This window comes from Emys orbicularis, chromosome 4, assembly GCF_028017835.1.
Source record: "Emys orbicularis isolate rEmyOrb1 chromosome 4, rEmyOrb1.hap1, whole genome shotgun sequence".
NCBI classification, from domain to species: Eukaryota; Metazoa; Chordata; order Testudines; family Emydidae; genus Emys; species Emys orbicularis.
The window spans coordinates 158,187,801-158,205,120 of record NC_088686.1 but is presented as its reverse complement, the minus strand read 5'-3'; the positions used below and the strand labels follow the sequence as shown (position 1 = coordinate 158,205,120).

The window sequence follows — 17,320 nt, the reverse complement described above, 5'->3', positions numbered from 1 at the left end:
AGGGGATTTGGGGCGCAGGCTCTGGGAGGGGGGTTGGGTGCAGGAGGGGGTTTGGGGCGCAGGCTCTGGGAGGGGGGTTGGGTGCAGGAGGGGGTTTGGGGCGCAGGCTCTGGGAGGGGGGTTGGGTGCAGGAGGGGGTTTGGGGCGCAGGCTCTGGGAGGGGGGTTGGGTGCAGGAGGGGGTTTGGGGCGCAGGCTCTGGGAGGGGGGTTGGGTGCAGGAGGGGGTTTGGGGCGCAGGCTCTGGGAGGGGGGTTGGGTGCAGGAGGGGGTTTGGGGCGCAGGCTCTGGGAGGGGGGTTGGGTGCAGGAGGGGGTTTGGGGCGCAGGCTCTGGGAGGGGGGTTGGGTGCAGGAGGGGGTTTGGGGCGCAGGCTCTGGGAGGGGGTTTGGGTGCAGGAGGGGATTTGGGGCGCAGGCTCTGGGAGGGGGTTTGGGTGCAGGAGGGGATTTGGGGCGCAGGCTCTGGGAGGGGGTTTGGGTGCAGGAGGGGATTTGGGGCGCAGGCTCTGGGAGGGGGTTTGGGTGCAGGAGGGGATTTGGGGTGCAGGCTCTGGGAGGGAGTTTGGGTGCAGGAGGGGATTTGGGGTGCAGGCTCTGGGAGGGGGTTTGGGTGCAGGAGGGGATTTCGGGTGCAGGCTCTGGGAGGGGGTTTGGGTGCGGGCTCAGGGAGGGAGGGAGTTTGGATGCACATCCCTCTGGCTGTGGCTCCTGAGTGTGGGGGGGAAACGGGGTCTCTGCGCGCTGCCCCGCCCACAGGCACTGCCCCCACAGCTCCCATTGGCCACATTTCCCGGCCAATGAGAGCTGCGGAGTCGTTACTCGGGGCAGTGCGTGGCGACCCTGTCCCGCCCAGGGTCTGCAGGGACGTGCCGGCTGCTTCCGGGAGCGGTGCGGAGCTCGGGCAGTTCGGAACCTGCCTGCGCCCCACTGCGCCGCCGGAGTTTTGGCAAGCAGGAGGCGCCGGGCGGGAGCAGGAGGAGTTGATCTGCGGCGTCCGCGCACCCGTTTGAGAAACGCTGATCTGGCCCCTCCCTGACGGGGGTTTGTCCAACCTGCTCTTAAAAATCCCCAATGACGGCGATTCCACAACCTCCCTGGGCAACTTATTCCAGTGCTTAACCATCCTGACAGGTCGGAAGTTTTTCCTGATGTCCAACCTAAACCGCCCCTGCTGCAGTTTAACCCCCTCGCTTCTTGTCCTGTCCTCAGAGGTTAACGAGAACAATTCTTCTCCCTCCTCCTTGTAACAACCTTTTATGTACCCGAAAACTGTTCTCGTGTCCCCCCTCTCGGCTTCCTCTTCTCCAGACTAAACACACCCAGTGTTTTCAATCTTCCCTCCTAGCTCATGGTTTCTAGACCTTGAATCATTTTTGTTGCTCTTCTCTGGACTTTCTCCAATTTCTCCACATCCTTCCTGAAATGTGGGGCCCAGAACCGGACCCAATATTCCAGCTGATTCTGTATCAGCGCGGGACAGAGCGGAAGAATGACTGCTCGTGTCTTGCTTACAACATTCCTGCTGATACAGCCCAGAAGGATGTTCGCTTTTGTTGCAACAGCGTTACACTGTTGACACATATTTAACTTGTGATCCACTCTGACCCCAAGGACCTTCTCCGCAGTTCTCCTTCCTAGGCAATCATTTCCCATTGTGTGTGTGTGACTGATTGTTCCTGCCTAAGTGGAGGACTTTGCATTTGTCCTTTTTGAATTTCATCCTATGTACGTCAGACCATTTCTCCAGTTTGTCCAGAGCATTTTGAATTTTCATCCTATCCTCCAAAGCACTTGCAACCCCTCCCGGCTTGGGATCGTCCGCAAACGTTATCAGTGCCCTCTCTGTGCCATTATTGAAATCATCGATGAAGATAGTGACCAGAACCGGACCCAGAACTGATCCCTGCGGGACCCCACTCGATTTGCCCTTCCAGCAGGACTGTGAACCGCTGAGAACGACTCTCTGGGAGAGGTTTTCCAACCAGTTTTGCACCCACAATAATAGACCGACACACACGCAGTCCCAGGCCTTGCAAGAACAGACAAGTTGATCCTATAACAATACAAAAGACCCTACAACAACAAACCAGGACACGGCTCCAGATTCCACAACAACAAACTGGCACCCATAGGGAACCCAGCAGTAATTAGCTGGCACATGCAGCCCCAGATATTGCAACAACAGACTAGGAGACCCTAAAATAACACAGAAGATCCATATGACAACAAAGGCACCACGCACAGCCTTTATTCTTGTGAGAGACACTATCCTAACAAAGCAGCATTTGTCAGAGCCCGACAACAGCCAAAACACACAACCCTGCCACTTATAAGACCCTACAGAAACAAAGCCACATTTGCTGTTGCCCCAATGTTAAGGCCCAGCTTGACAAAGCCCTGGCTGGGATTGGTCCTGCTTTGAGCAGGGGGTCGGACTAGAACCTCCTGAGGTCTCTTCCAACCCTGATCTTCTATGAAGCACACAGTCCTAGCATTTGTAAGACCCTACAATAACAAAATGACTCACAGAGAGGCCCTAGTGTTCATCCGCTCATGAGAGACCCTACCAAAACAAAACAGTACTCACAAGAGACCCTACAATGACAAAGCAAAACATGCACAAAAGCCCTTGCTCTCACAAAACCCTACAGTAACAAGCCAGCCAACACAAGAGACCCTACAAAAACCAAGCAACACACGGAGCCCTGCTTCTCCCAGGAGACCCTACAAAAACAAACTGAGCCAAACAGCGCTGCTTCTCCCAAGAGACCCTACAAAAACAAACTGAGCCAAACAGCGCTGCTTCTCCCAAGAGACCCTACAAAAACAAACTGAGCCAAACAGCGCTGCTTCTCCCAAGAGACCCTACAAAAACAAACTGAGCCAAACAGCGCTGCTTCTCCCAGGAGACCCTACAAAAACAAACTGAGCCAAACAGCGCTGCTTCTCCCAAGAGACCCTACAAAAACAAACTGAGCCAAACAGCGCTGCTTCTCCCAAGAGACCCTACAAAAACAAACTGAGCCAAACAGCGCTGCTTCTCCCAAGAGACCCTACAAAAACAAACTGAGCCAAACAGCGCTGCTTCTCCCAAGAGACCCTACAAAAACAAACTGAGCCAAACAGCGCTGCTTCTCCCAAGAGAACCTACAAAAACAAACTGAGCCAAACAGCGCTGCTTCTCCCAAGAGACCCTACAAAAACAAACTGAGCCAAACAGCGCTGCTTCTCCCAAGAGACCCTACAAAAACAAACTGAGCCAAACAGCGCTATTTCTCCCAAGAGACCCTACAAAAACAAACTGAGTCAAACAGCGCTGCTTCTCCCAAGAGACCCTACAAAGACAGAGACACACACAACTCATAGCATTCTTAAGACCCCACAGTAACAAATCAGCCCTGCCAGAAGGCCCTACAAAAACAAACGGACCCAAACAGCCCTGCCTCTCCCGAGAGACCCTACCATAACAACCCAGCCCACGGGCACTATGTATGTATCCAAGACGCCAAGGACCTGACCCCCAGGGGCTGGCAGGAGAATCCCCATTTGCCAGGAGCTGGCCAGGCCCCCTGACACAGACACCAGCCAGCAGGGGGCAGCACCAGCACAGTACAAGACATAGATATATTTTAATCCAAAAAAAATAAAGACAACGATACATCCACACCCCACAAGCTAGGGGTCACCCCCCCCAACCCGTATGCACCCCGACCTCCCTCCCTGGCTCCCCCAGACTCGAGTCCAGCCCCCTCGGCTCCAGGGGTCGCAGGCCGGTCGCGGATCACGTGTACAGGTCAAAATCCACCCGCTTCGAGTTGTAGAATTGGCCTTGGGAATTGTCGGCCTTGCGGCAGTAAACGCCGTCCTTGAAATAGCCCTGGGTCACCCACTCCTGCGGGGGAGAGACGCAGCCGGTTACAGGGGCCTGGTGCCGGGACGCGGCCCGTCAGGGGTGGGGCGGGGAGGGGGGGCTGGGCACACGGGGACCCCTCACCCGGCGCTGGGACACGGCCCCTGTGGGGCGGGGAGGGGGGGCTGGGCACATGGGGACCCCTGGCTCTGCACTGGGGTCTCACCTGCATCTGGGTGCTGCTGAAGGGCCCATAGAGCTCGGCCCCATTCGTGTTCTCCCATTTGTACTCCCACATCACCTCGGCCAGTGGCTCCTCCCCGTCCTCGGCCTGCAGCGCCGCCTCCGCGCCCCCTGCTGGACAAACATCGCCCGGCAGAGCGTTCTCACTCCGCCCCGCAGCCCCCTGCTAGCCCAGCCCTGCCCCCCCAGTGCCCCCCACTCCCGCCCCGCAGCCCCTCCCAGCCCTGTCCTCCCAGAACCCCCCACTCCCGCCCCGCAGCCCCCTGCTAGCCCTGCCCTGCCCCCCCGGTGGCGCTCACTCCCGCCCTGCAGTCCCTCCCAGCCCTGCCCCCCCAGAGTCCCCGACTCCCACCCCGCAGCCCCCTGCTAGCCCAGCCCTGCCCCCCCAGTGCCCCTCACTCCCACCCCGCAGCCCCCTGCTAGCCCAGCCCTGCCCCCCCGGTGCCCCCCACTCACCCCCCAGTAGCCCAGCCCTGCCCCCCCGGTGCCCCTCACTCCCCCCCGCAGCCCCTCCCAGCCCTGCCCCCCCCGGACCCAGTGCCCCTCACTCCCGACCCGCAGCCCCCTGCTAGCCCAGCCCTGCCCCCCATAGCCCTGGCGGTGCCCCTCAATCCCAACCCGCAGCCCCCCCAATGTCTCACCGGACGCCTGGGTTCTCAGCCTGGCCTCGTCGATGTCCTCGGCGAACATGTCGAGGGCGGGCGGGGGCTGGGCGGGTGGGGGCTGGGTCAGCGCCCGCAGCCGGAGCGCCAGCTTCTCGCGGGTCTCCTGGTAGATCTCGTAGACGCCCCGCCCCACCATCTGGTCAGCCAATCCCGAGAGCCGCTCCAGCTGCTCCCGCCTCTGGGGCGAGCCCGGCGCCTCCCCCTCCTCGGGCGGGGCGGGGGCCTCGGCCTTGGCCCGGGTCCAGGCCCGGCGGGGGCGCGAGCCCCGGGCCCCGCCCTTGCTGCCCAGGCGCTGGATGGCCCGGGCCACGGTCTCCCCTGGCCGCACCATTTCCACCATCCCCTCCAGCAGCGTCTGCTTGTCCAGCAGGGGGCGCCCCCCGTCCTCCTCCTGCCCCCCGCCGGGGGGCTGCCGGCTCCCGGGGGGCTGCTCCTTGATCCGCACCTGTGGGGGGCGGGGATCAGTCCTGGTCCAGCCGCCCTGTCTCCCCTCCCCCCCCCCCGGCTCCGCTCCTCCCCCTTGGCTTGACCCCCCGTTTCTTGCCCCCCGTCTCACCCAGTCGATGTTGTCCAGCCAGTTGTCCCGGATCAGCGCCTCGCGGCGCAGGAAGTAGTTCCCCTCCGAGTCGAAGTGCCCCTCCTCCATCTCCTCCTCCAGGTTGAAGGGGGTGATCCGCACCCCGTCCTCGTAGTCGATGGTGGCCGACTCCTGCCCTGCCCGGGGAGACCCCCTGCCCGTCACGCCCGCCACAGGCTCCCCCACTTCCCTGCTCTGCCCAGCCCCAGATTAGCCAGCCAGGCTTCCCCCATCTCCCCTGCAGGATCACCCCCAGTCTCCCCTCCGTGCCCCCGTCCAGCCCCCTTCTCCCCTGGATCACCCCGTCTCCCCTCCATCCCCCCGATCCAGCCCCCTTCTCCCCTGCAGGATCACCCCCAGTCTCCCCTCTGTCCCCCCATCCAGCCCCCTTCTCCCCTGGATCACCCCCAGTCTCCCCTCCGTCCCCCCGGTCCAGCCCCCTTCTCCCCTGCACCCCCAGTCTCCCCTCCGTCCCCCCGGTCCCAGCCCCCTTCTCCCCTGCACCCCCAGTCTCCCCTCCGTCCCCCCGGTCCAGCCCCCTTCTCCTCTGCACCCCCGTCTCCCCTCCGTCCCCCCGTCCAGCTCCCTTCTCCCCTGCACCCCCAGTCTCCCCTCCGTTCCCCCGGTCCAGCCCCTTCTCCCCTGCACCCCCAGTCTCCCCTCCGTCCCCCCGGTCCAGCCCCCTTCTCCTCTGCACCCCCGTCTCCCCTCCGTCCCCCCATCCAGCCCCCTTCTCCCCTGCACCCCCAGTCTCCCCTCCATCCCCCCGTCCAGCTCCCTTCTCCCCTGCACCCCCAGTCTCCCCTCCGTCCCCCCGATCCAGCCCCCTTCTCCCCTGCAGGATCACCGCCAGTCTCCCCTCCATCCCCCCGTCTAGCCCCCTTCTCCCCTGGATCACCCCCCACCAAGCCCCCTCCCCACTGGATCCCGGCCCCCTCAGCCAGACCAGGGTCTCACCCTCCACGTCCTCTGATGCCAGGATGTCGTATTTACTGGCCCGGCCGCCGTCCCCCTCCTCATCCTCGTCTTCTTCGTCGCTGTCCAGGGAGTGTTTCCCCTTGAACCGGCTCCCTGGGCCACTGGCCCCCAGGCCGGGCTCTGCCAGCTGGGGGAGGGATGTTAGGTCCCCTCGATTACCCCAAGAAACAGCCCCCGCCCAGGCACCACCACCCGAGTCACCCCAACACACAGCCAGCCTGTATACCCCCCCGGACCACCCCGACGTACAGCCCCCCCACGGATACCAACCCCCAGGTCACTCCGACACACAACCCCCCCCCCCGGATACCACCCCTCGGTCACCCTAAGAAACAGCCCCCCCAATACCACCTGCTGGGTCACCCCGAGACACAGCCCCCTCCCGGATACCACCACCCGAGTCACCCCCGACTCACAGCCAGCCTGTATACCCCCCTGGACCACCCCGACACACAGCCCCCCCACAGATACCAACCCCGGGTCACACAATACACAGCCCCCCCCACGGATACCAACCCCCAGGTCACCCCGATACACAGCCAGCCTGTATACCCCCCTGGATCACCCCGAGACACAGCCCCCCCACGGATACCACCCCTCGGTCACCCCGAGAAACAGCCTCCCCCCCGGTACCACCACCCGGGTCACCCCGACACACAGCCGTCCCCCACCCCGGATAGCACCCACGAGTCACCCCGAGACACCCCAGGGGGACACCTAACACAACTCCCATCCACCCCCTGGTCATACCCTCTCAGGGGCCCCCCTCCTACCCCCAGTGACCCCTTACCTCCAAAAGGGACTGGATGCCCCCGCACCCCCATCCCCCCAACAGGGACCCTGTGCCCTCTGGAGACCCCCCCATACCCCCATTCTCACAACAGGGACCCCCTTTGCACGCCTACCCCATAGGGACCCTTCCCCCCCAATGCCTCCCCACCCCACAGAGATCCCTCGCCCCCCGGGGGTGTCCCCCGCACATCCCATCCCCGTAACTCACCTTCTTCTTGGGCATGGCCAGTTCCTCCTCCTCCTCGTCCCCCTCGGCCTGGTCCTCGAATGTCACCTTGCGCTTGGGCATGGTGGCCCCTGACGGTCCTGAGGGGGAGAGGAGAGCTGGGTGACAAGGGGGGGTCCCCCAGTGCCAAGCCCCCCAGATGGGCCTCACTGCCCCTCGATAAAGGGACAATTCCAAAGCGACACCCTATGATAACAAACCGAGGCCCACGGAGCACTACAGTAACAAACGAAAGACCCTACAATAACAAACCGCTGCTCACAACAGACGATAGCGGGAGCTGGCTAAGCAGGATCCTGCCGTAACAAACCGACGTCTCACAAGAGACCCTGCGCTAACCCACCAGGCCCTAGCAGAGGAGACCCTACAATAACACGCCCCACGTGACCCGGGGCTGCTGTCCCAGCCACGCCCACCCCAGCTGGTCACCGATAAGTCCCTTATCTGTGGGCAGTGGTGCAGGTTGGGTGGTGCACTCCGGTACGCAGTACCGGCAAGAGATTTTTAGGGGGTTCGGGGTACGGGAAAGACTTGGGACTAGGTCCCCCTCCTGAGGAGGGGGTGGGGCTGCGCTCGGCTCCTTAAAGGAGCAGAACACGGCTAGTGAGGGCATTCATTCTTTATATGGTTTTAACAACACAATACATACGCTAACAAACTTAAACAAAGGCCTTTTTAAAGTTTGTTAGCATCTGTATTGGGCTGGTAAGTTGGTCAGGAGTCCTCAGGGGAATGGAAGGAATTTAAACAGTGTTTCTGATTCTGTTTCTCCCCACTGGTCTGAATTATCCATGACATTCATCTCAAAGAAAGAGGCAGAGGTCCACAGATTTACAAACCTAAAAATCTGTGTTCTGCTTTAAACCACCTCAGCCCATACCAGGTTTATGAACATTCAAAAGTTAACTGCAAAGGAACTATAAGGTGGATAGAAAGCTGGCTAGATCGTTGGGCTCAACGGGTAGTGATCAATGGCTCCATGTCTAGTTGGCAGCCGGTATCAAGCAGAGTGCCCCAGGGGTCGGTCCTGGGGCCGGTTTTGTTCAATATCTTCATTAATGATCTGGAGGATGACATGGACTGCACTCTCAGCAAGTTTGCAGATGACGCTAAACTGGGAGGATTGGTAGATACGCTGGAGGGTAGGGATGGGATACAGAGGGACCTAGACAAATTAGAGGATTGGGCCAAAAGAAACCTGATGAGGTTCAACAAGGACAAGTGCAGAGTCCTACACTTAGGACGGAAGAATCCCATGCACAGCTACAGACTAGGGACCGAATGGCTAGGCAGCAGTTCTGCAGAAAAGGACCTAGGGGTCACAGTGGACGAGAAGCTGGATATGAGTCGACAGTGTGCCCTTGTTGCCAAGAAGGCTAACGGCATTTTGGGCTGTATAAGTAGAGGCATTGTCAGCAGATCGAGGGACGTGATCATTCCCCTCTATTCGACATTGGTGAGGCCTCATCTGGAGTACTGTGTCCAGTTTTGGGCCCCACTCTACAAGAAGGATGTGGAAAAATTGGAAAGAGTCCAGCGGAGGGCAACAAAAATGATTAGGGGGCTGGAGCACATGACTTATGAGGAGAGGCTGAGGGAACTGGGATTGTTTAGTCTGCAGAAGAGAAGAATGAGGGGGGATTTGATAGCTGCTTTCAACTACCTGAAAGGGGGTTCCAAAGAGGATGGATCTAGACTGTTCTCAGTGGTTCCAGATGACAGAACAAGGAGTAATGGTCTCAAGTTGCAGTGGGGGAGGTCTAGGTTGGATATTAGGAAACACTATTTCACTAGGAGGGTGGTGAAGCACTGGAATGCGTTACCTAGGGAGGTGGTAGAATCTCCTTCCTTAGAGGTTTTTAAGGTCAGGCTTGACAAAGCCCTGGCTGGGATGATTTAGTTGGGGATTGGTCCTGCTTTGAGCAGGGGGTTGGACTAGATACCTCCTGAGGTCCCTTCCAACCCTGATATTCTATGATTCTATGAACACTGAAGCCCGTTACCCTGAATGTGTGCCCGCCAGTGCCCCCCCGGCTAAAGGTGCAGTCACACCTGAACAGCTAAAAATGAACCTTGCCCTTTTAGGCTAAACGGAGTCACGTCACAGGCTCCATCCCTGTTGTTACATAACAGAGAACAAAGCTCCAGTGGGGCGTGGGGCTGGCACAGAGGGTCTCAGGTACATGGTGTGATTTTTCAGAATCTCTTTTGGGAATAGTCATGGAGGTAAAATAGCTGGTACTTATGATTATGCTATTTCTATGTATGTATATTCATCTTGGTATCTGAAGTTATGAATATTAGCAATGGTTACTACATGTTTGCTCCTGTGGTAACGCCCACAAGGTATTTAGCCAGCGCATGAAGGGACAAGTCAAGTTGAACGGCCCATTAAGGAACACTTAGCTCACAATGGACCCTGGAAAATGCCTGTCTACACTGAATGGACTTTTTGTGAATGTTCTAACTAGAAGATGGGTGGGGGTGATGGACGTGTAACTTGCCCATGTGACTCCAAACACCATCTTCCACAGCTAGAACAGATTTCCCTTCACTTGGCACTTGGCAGAAGCTAAAAGGCCCTGGCCTGGCAACATCTCCATTTGGCTTCTTTCCTGCTCCGGCCTCTGGACTATGAACATCTACTAATGGGAGCTTTCGAACCAAGGGACTGAGGACTTTAAGGTAATCTGGAGCCTTCCTATTTCCTTGATCCTTTGCAGATGGAGTTATGAGTTGGGTCTGGTACAGAGACTGTTCCAGCCTCGTTGATTGCTGATTTCTCCCTTGCAATGGACAAAGATCAGATCTCTGCTGACTTTCTCACGAGTCAGCAGTCTTAGATACCTGTGGTATAAGCAACATAGCCCTTGCTTGAGTGGTTTTGTTCTTTCCTCTCCAAATGTCAAAGCCTGTTCCCATTGAACTCAATAGCAAACTCCTTTTGACCTCAATGGGAACAGGATTTGGCCCCAAGAGACCAGAGAATGTGATTTTGATCAATTGCTCATCTGCCCAGAGACAGTTCTCAGGCATGTTCTGCCAGGCTGATTTCGAGTGCTCCGCCTCCATGTCATGCTGAGGAAACTAATAAAACAATGTGGGCTGTAGTTCTAGCAAGATGTCCATGGCACACACAGTTCTGTGCCTCTTTTCCACCAAACCCAGATGGCGCCGCATCTTTGCTTTCCTGGTGCCTGGCGGGAAGCAAGACTTAGAGACAAGCTGGGAGGAGCTTAGTGTGGAGGTAAGGGGGAGGCACTGACAGTGTGTTAAGGGAAATGGGGTGATTGTCCTTCGATCCTGCTTTCGTCTGAGAAGTTTTCAATGTGGGGGGCTGCGGGATCCTCAGTGACCCCTGGGAGTACAGGTGGCACCAGGGGCCCAAAGCATCATTTTGTAACATTTTGGACAGGTAAGGGGGGTGTCGGAGGGGACGGGGAGAGCCTGGGGGCTGGGGATGGGGAGGAGTCACATGGAGGGAGTACCCCTGTCTCGGGGTCCAGGCTAGTAAACCCTCGCCTAGCGCTAATAAACATTTGCATATGCAAATGAGCTCCCCTCTGATGCCCCCCTTTTCCCAGCCTGCCTGTGCCCCGCGGGGCCCCCCGCGACACCTGGGGCAGGTCACTGGGGGGGTCCCCACAGAACAGCCCCATCCTCCCCAGCGGGAGATCTAAGGGGCAACCCCCCCATCCCAGCGTCCTAATTTGCATATGCAAATAACTATCATGCGGGGAACCCCAGCGCCCCCCGCGGCGCACGGCAGGGGGCGGGGCCCCGATTTCAGCCTCCCAACAGCCCAACCAGGGGACACCTGGAACGCCTTAATTTGCATATGCAAATAACCTACAGCCCCACCCGGGGAGCCCCGCATGAGGGCGGCCCCACAGGAACGGGGGGGAGGGGCGACTGCGTCCTCCAGGCCCCACCCCCTCATTTGCATATGCCAATCACCCCGGGGCCGGACACAGCCCCCCCCGCTGGACCCCCGGGAGCAGGCTGCACCCCACCCGGGGACCCCACAGCCCCCTCATTTGCATATGCAAATCAGCGCCCCGCCAGCTGCGCCGCTCACCCGTCTCCGGAGCTCGCAATGCGCCTCGCGCGACAACCGCTTCCGGGTCAGCCCGCCCTCCTTCCGGCGTCGATGTGACGTCCCCAACGGGCCGTTGCCTCCCCTACGCCCCGCCCCTCGCCCCGGGTTGGTCCCGTTTCTCGCCGTTTCCTCTCATTGGCTGGGGCGGGAGCCCCCCGGAAGTTGGCAGTTTGGCCCGCCCCCAACAGGGCCGCACCGGACGTGACGTCACCCTGTGGCTTCGTCCCCAAGGACCGCAGTGGGGGCGGGGCTGGAGTGAGGGCAGGACTTAAAGGGGCAGGACTTTATTTTGGGGTGCGGGCGGAAGTGACGTCATCTCCTGGCAGCCGCTGGCTTCAGCCCATTGGCTACCATGGGGCGCTGGCGTCATGGCAACGTTTAAAGGGGCAGCGCCCGGTTTTCTCAGTCCTCTTCCCCCCCCAGCGTGACCCCCCCATGGCGCGGGGGGGGCTGGGAAATTCCCCCCCAAATACATCCCCCGGGCTCCCACCGCCCCCATCCCCGGCCCCCCCCAGCGCCGCGCCACGTCCCCCCCTCCCCCTTCCCCAGCCCCCCCCTCCTCCCGCACTCCCCATCCCCGGGCCACGTCCCCCCGCACCCCCCAGCCCTGCCCTGCGCCCCGTGTCCCCGACACCCCCCCACCCCCCATTACAGCATCTGGGGGTCACTCCCCCCCACCCCCCCCTGCCCCCCGCTGGGACAAACTGCCCCTCTCACCCCCCCCACATGCCTGATTTTGACAGCCCACCCCCCCAGAAACCCCCCGTGCCCCGGTGTCGGATGGTAGCCCTCCCTGCCCCCTTTCCTGGGCCTGGTGCCCCCCAGCCCCTCAGAAGGAGCCGGTGGCGTTTTAAACCCGGGGCACCCCCACAATGCCAGCTGCCCATGGAGGGGGGTGAACCCCAACCCACCCGGGGTCACACCTCTGGGTCCCAACCCGAGGCAGCCAGATCCCCCAAATTTGGGCTAAGGATGTGGTATGACCCCCTTGTGTTTAACCAGGAGTGGTCTTCGTTTTTTGGGGGACACCCTCTAAGCTGGGACAGTCCCCCCCCCGATCAGTCTCCAGGCCCCCCAAGTTCCCCCAGGAACATGGATCTCCTTAGGACCAAGGGGAACTCCCGACTAGGCAACTCCCCTAGAGTTAGTTCCTTGTTCTAGCTATTCTGTTCCCATGCCAAGTTAGGTGCCCTAGGGCGGGGATAAGAAGGGGGCCCAGAGGGGCTGTACCCCAGAATAGCCACTGGTGCACCCCCCCGGCGGACACACTAGCAGAGACAGGGGTTGGGGGCTCATAGCTGGATTGGGGGGGACAATTGAGGTCAAATAGCTGGACCTTAAAAGTGACCCCTGCTCTGCCCCAGAGAGAAAAGGGGAAGGGAAAACTGGGGAGCCCCCACGCCCCAAAGAGGGGCAGCAGATTTCCAGGACAAAGGTGGATCCAGGATCTGGCTGATCACAGACAGAGGCGAGCAGGAGAAGGCAGGTAAAGTCCCCGCCCTAGGGCTGGGTTGTGGCTGGCACCATCTGCAGGGGAAAGGCCCCGTGTCCTATTCCCTGCCCCCGGAGCCAGCCAGTCCCCGCCTTGGGGCTGGAGCCCCCTAGAGGGGAAAGGCCCCGTGTCCCATTCCCTGCCCCCGGAGCCAGCCAGTCCCCGCCTTGGGGCTGGAGCCCCCTAGAGGGAAAAGGCCCCATGTCCCATTCCCTGCCCCCGGAGCCAGCCAGTCCCCGCCTTGGGGCTGGAGCCCCCTAGAGAGGAAAGGCCCCGTGTCCCATTCCCTGCCCCCGGAGCCAGCCAGTCCCCGCCCTGGGGCTGGAGCCCCCTAGAGAGGAAAGGCCCCGTGTCCCATTCCCTGCCCCCGGAGCCAGCCAGTCCCCGCCTTGGGGCTGGAGCCCCCTAGAGAGGAAAGGCCCCGTGTCCCATTCCCTGCCCCCGGAGCCAGTCCCCGCCTTGGGGCTGGAGCCCCCTAGAGGGGAAAGGCCCCATGTCCCATTCCCTGCCCCCGGAGCCAGCCAGTCCCCGCCCTGGGGCTGGATTGGGGCTGGCGCCCCCTAGAGGGGAAAGGCCCCATGCCCCATTCCCTATCTCCCCCTTCCCAGGTCCCCATCCACATGAAGTTGCACGAAACCAGCGTCCTGGGCTACTCCCGCATGGCGGCGCCTCCCGACCGGCAGGGGCGGCTGTACAAGAAGAGCGAACGCACCAGCAGCTACCAACGGCGCTGGTGCGAGCTGCGGGGGAACCTGCTCTTTTACTGGGAGCGGCAGGGGGACCGCGAGCCGCTGGGGCTGATCCTGCTGGAGGGCTGCACCGTGGAGCTACAGGAATCCGCCACGGAGCCTTTCACCTTCAAGATCTCCTATACCCAGGGGCCACTGGGGCACCGGGCTTACAAGATGGCTGCTGAAGACCAGGCCTCCATGGAGGGCTGGGTGCGGGCTCTGAGCTCGGCCAGCTTCAAGTACCTGCAGGCCCTGTTGACAGATCTGGAGGGACAGTACTGGGCCAGCGGGGCCCTCAGGGCGACACCACTGGAAGAGAGGGCTGCGCAGCGCAGCCCATTGGTGTCAGAGGTGGGATTGCCAGACTTTGAAGGGCTTCACCGACAGTTCGGGGAGGAGATGATGAAACTGAGGGCGAGGTGGAGGGAGGGGAGAGCAGGAGGGGACCAGACAGCGCAGGGGGACCTGATTGATTTGGAGTAGGGAGTAGGCAAAGGTGGTGAGCCGGAGGGGGTAGGGAATCCACATTCATTGCCATCGAATATAGGAGAAACTATGGGGAACCAGGGGTGGGCAAGCAGGGGCTGCATGTTGGGATTAAGGGGCACCAGCCTTGGTGGTCTGGGGTGACTGGGAAATGGGGATAAAATATTTGCCAAATATTTACACTGTGAAGATGCCTTTACAATAATAAAATTGTTCTATCCAGGCCCTGGTACCAGCCGTGTGAATTCACCATTTGGTCACATCCAGCCAGCAGCAGGGGGTGCTGTGGGGAGGAGGGCGGGGCGCTGGCTGTGGGAGGAGCTCCCGGCTACTCCAGTCCCGCCCTCTCCCAGCAGGGGGTGCAGTGGGGAGCTGGAGCACTGACTGCCAGGGGATAGCGCCCCCTGCAGAGCCCCCCACCCTGCTCCATGCGGCACAGCGCCCCCTAGCGCGGCACCGAGGCATTGGGGTCAGCTCTTAGATCTGAGAACGTCCCAGTTCGTTTCAGCCAATCCTCACCCGCGCCGAAGGAAGATCTCGTGCCACAGAGATCAGCAGAGGAGGAGACGCTCCATCAAGGCCCACGTAGCCTGTATCCGCCTGGGGCAGGATCGTCCCCGTCTGTCCCTCCAGACTCTAGCTCTGACCTCCAACAACGGTGCCGCAACCGTTTCTGTTCCAAGCCCCCGCCCTTGGGGATAGTACCCAGTCCCCCACCGTCCTCTCCGAACCTACACAAGCACAGAACTTCCCGGCATTGTCCTCCCACAATTCACACCCCGGGCCCTTGTGGCCACCGCTCGTCCACCCAATCAAGATCTCTAACCTGCTAGACCTTGTTCCCCACCCACAGAATCCAGGAGTCCTGGTTCCCAACCCTCCCTCCCCCCACCCCACTCTAACCCACTAAGCCACACTTCCCTCCCAGAGCTGGGGGCAGAACCCAGGAGTCCTGGCACTCGCTAACCTCACACAGTGACCCTTAAGGAACTGAGACTCACAACTCAGCAACCCTCATGCCAATGGCCCAGAACAACCCCAGCCCCAGGACCCAATGACCCTCTGTGATGAAGTGGGGGGGTTTCTTAATGGGTTGTCTGAATACTGTGTCTCAGTTTCCCTCACATGCTGCATGATTAACCAGGTGGTGGGACAAGGGCATTTGCAGAGACCCCTAGAGGACCAGGTGCGAGTGCCCCTAGCTGCCTGGACCCAGCCAACGGACAATTTGTTTCCTGGCAGCTGATGAGTCTGGCCTGGGCAGGAAGTCAGCCAGTTCTTACCACTTGGAGAACAAAGCCCAGGAAGCCAGCCGGTTCTGACCAGTTGGAGAACAAAGCCATGGGCTGGGAAGCCTGCCCATGGGACAGACACACATGCAGCTGGACAGGTTTCAGGCAGTCAGAGAGCAGCCCCGGGTCTGACCAAGATGGACTTTGCTGTGATGTCCTGCTCTCTGTGCTAACGATGAATGTTTCTCTGCTGTTCCAGAGGCCTAACAAACCCTTCTGGGGTACCCCCCTGGCTGGGAGTCACTGCTGACTGTAGAAGTCGGGGTGCATGGCCCCTTTGGGGGGTGCACAAGGCTTCCCCAGGTGTCCTACTCAGGTGGACTCACTGCATGGAACAGGGATGCTGAAGGATCTGAGGTCGGCCCAAGGAGGCATACCCTAGTGTGTGCCCTGGAGAGGGCCCGATTCACGGCTGTTTAAGAGCACCAAGCCTGTTCCCCCGTGACACCCTCAAAAGACTTTCAAGGAACCAAGACCCACAGTCCAAGGACTCTCAAAGACCCAAAGATCCTCCAAGACCCCCAAGCCAACGACCGTCAAAGAGCCATGATCCCCAATCAGCCAATGATTCTCAGAGATCTAAAACCCAAAGGCCTTCAAGAACCCCAACCCCCAACAAGCTAATGATTCTCAAAGACCTACAATCCAGTGACCCTCAAAGAGCCAGACCCCCAACCCAATGACCCCAAAAGAGCCCAACGACCAAAGACCTAGAATCCAGTGACCCTCAAAGAACTGTGACCCCCAACCCAATGACTCAAAAGAGCCATCACCCCCAATCAGCCAACGAGTCTCAAATGACCCTCCAAGAGCCAATGATTCTCAACGATCCATCACCCGCAACCCAAAGACCCTCAGAGCACTATACCCCCCAATCCAGTGACACCTCCCCAGGAGCCCACGATTCTGAGACCTACAACCCAAATGATCCTCAGAGAGCCACGTCCCCCAACCCAACCATGACCCCCAAAGAACAGCGCTGTGTCTTCCACCAAGTTTGCAATATTTTTTGTTTTGTTAACCTTTTTAAACAAAACGACAAAATAAAATCTCCAAGGATGAGGCACGAACAACAGAAAGGGGCCGGGGGGGGGGGGGGGAATGGAGAAGGAAGGAAAAAGAGGAGAGATGTAAAATGTAAACATCCGGTTTTCTGCCCTTCCTGCCCAGGATGGGGGTGGCATAAAAAGAGAGGCTAGGGATGGGGGGGGGGGGGCTGTATCTCTATATTCCAGTGTCTGTCCCATTAAATAAGACCTCATGGCCAAACCCAAAATGTCTGTATACATAATTACAATACCGAGACATATATATAATATATGTGTATAGAGAGACACGTATATACAAAGGGTGGGAGGGAGAAAAGGGGGGGCTTGTTGGGTGGCAGCTGTGGGGGGCAGCTAGCGGCATGGTTTGTGGGAGAGGTGAATTGTGGGAATGAGGTTTGGCTGGCGGCAAAGAGCAGTCATGTGGTCTCTTGCTCCAAGGAGCGACTCTACAAGGTTAAGTTAAAGCCATGTCTTGCAAAGAGAGGAAACTGAGGCACAGAAAAGGGGGAAAGTGACTTTGTTGAAGTCACGTGGGCAGGGAGTGGCAGAGCTGGGGATAGAACCCAGGAGTCCTGATTCCCAGCCCACCCCCCCTTCTAACCCACTAGCCCCCACTCCCCGCCTGGAGTCAGGGATAGAACCCAGGAGTCCTGGTGCTGTTTGCTAGCTTTACACAAGACAGCAGGGGTTGGGGGGTTCCCAGTGGGTCAGCCCCACCCCTCTCCCAGCCAGCGTGGAAGCGTTAGCCTCCCATCTGGGACCCAACCAGAGACCCCTGCTCTCCCTCCATGGGGCCAGTGGGTGCCCTCTAGTGGTCGCACAGCATACCACAGTCAGAGAG

At 59.7% G+C, this 17,320-nt stretch overlaps 2 protein-coding genes across 2 annotated transcripts; one reads left to right on the top strand and one right to left on the bottom strand.

Moving 5' to 3' along the window:
- Positions 1-3,617: 3,617 nt before the first annotated feature.
- Positions 3,618-11,463, bottom strand: CD2BP2 (CD2 cytoplasmic tail binding protein 2). Its single transcript, XM_065403493.1, has 8 exons — positions 11,409-11,463; positions 7,313-7,410; positions 6,292-6,439; positions 5,314-5,471; positions 5,005-5,202; positions 4,734-4,953; positions 4,076-4,203; positions 3,618-3,891 (listed from the first exon to the last, which is right to left on the bottom strand). The coding sequence occupies exons 2-8, from the start codon at positions 7,391-7,393 to the stop codon at positions 3,781-3,783; spliced, it is 1,044 nt and encodes a 347-aa protein (XP_065259565.1). The 5' UTR covers positions 7,394-7,410; positions 11,409-11,463; the 3' UTR covers positions 3,618-3,780.
- Positions 11,464-13,541: 2,078 nt separating this feature from the next.
- On the top strand, positions 13,542-14,292 carry LOC135877206 (sesquipedalian-1-like). Its single transcript, XM_065402586.1, has one exon. The coding sequence runs from the start codon at positions 13,542-13,544 to the stop codon at positions 14,133-14,135; it is 594 nt and encodes a 197-aa protein (XP_065258658.1). The 3' UTR covers positions 14,136-14,292.
- Positions 14,293-17,320: the final 3,028 nt, after the last annotated feature.

What these genes read in the sequence shown, in the direction of transcription:
- CD2BP2 (XM_065403493.1), bottom strand. Translation starts at nt 7,393, where the DNA reads ATGCCCAAGCGCAAGGTGACATTCGAGGACCAGGCCGAGGGGGACGAG. An exon ending in TGGCCATGCCCAAGAAGAAG is followed by an intron (nt 6,440 to 7,312) that starts GTGAGTTACGGG and finishes TCCCTCCCCCAG; the next exon opens with CTGGCAGAGCCCGGCCTGGG. An exon ending in GGGGCTCGCGCCCCCGCCGG is followed by an intron (nt 4,954 to 5,004) that starts GCCTGGACCCGG and finishes GAGGAGGGGGAG; the next exon opens with GCGCCGGGCTCGCCCCAGAG.
- LOC135877206 (XM_065402586.1), top strand. Translation starts at nt 13,542, where the DNA reads ATGAAGTTGCACGAAACCAGCGTCCTGGGCTACTCCCGCATGGCGGCG.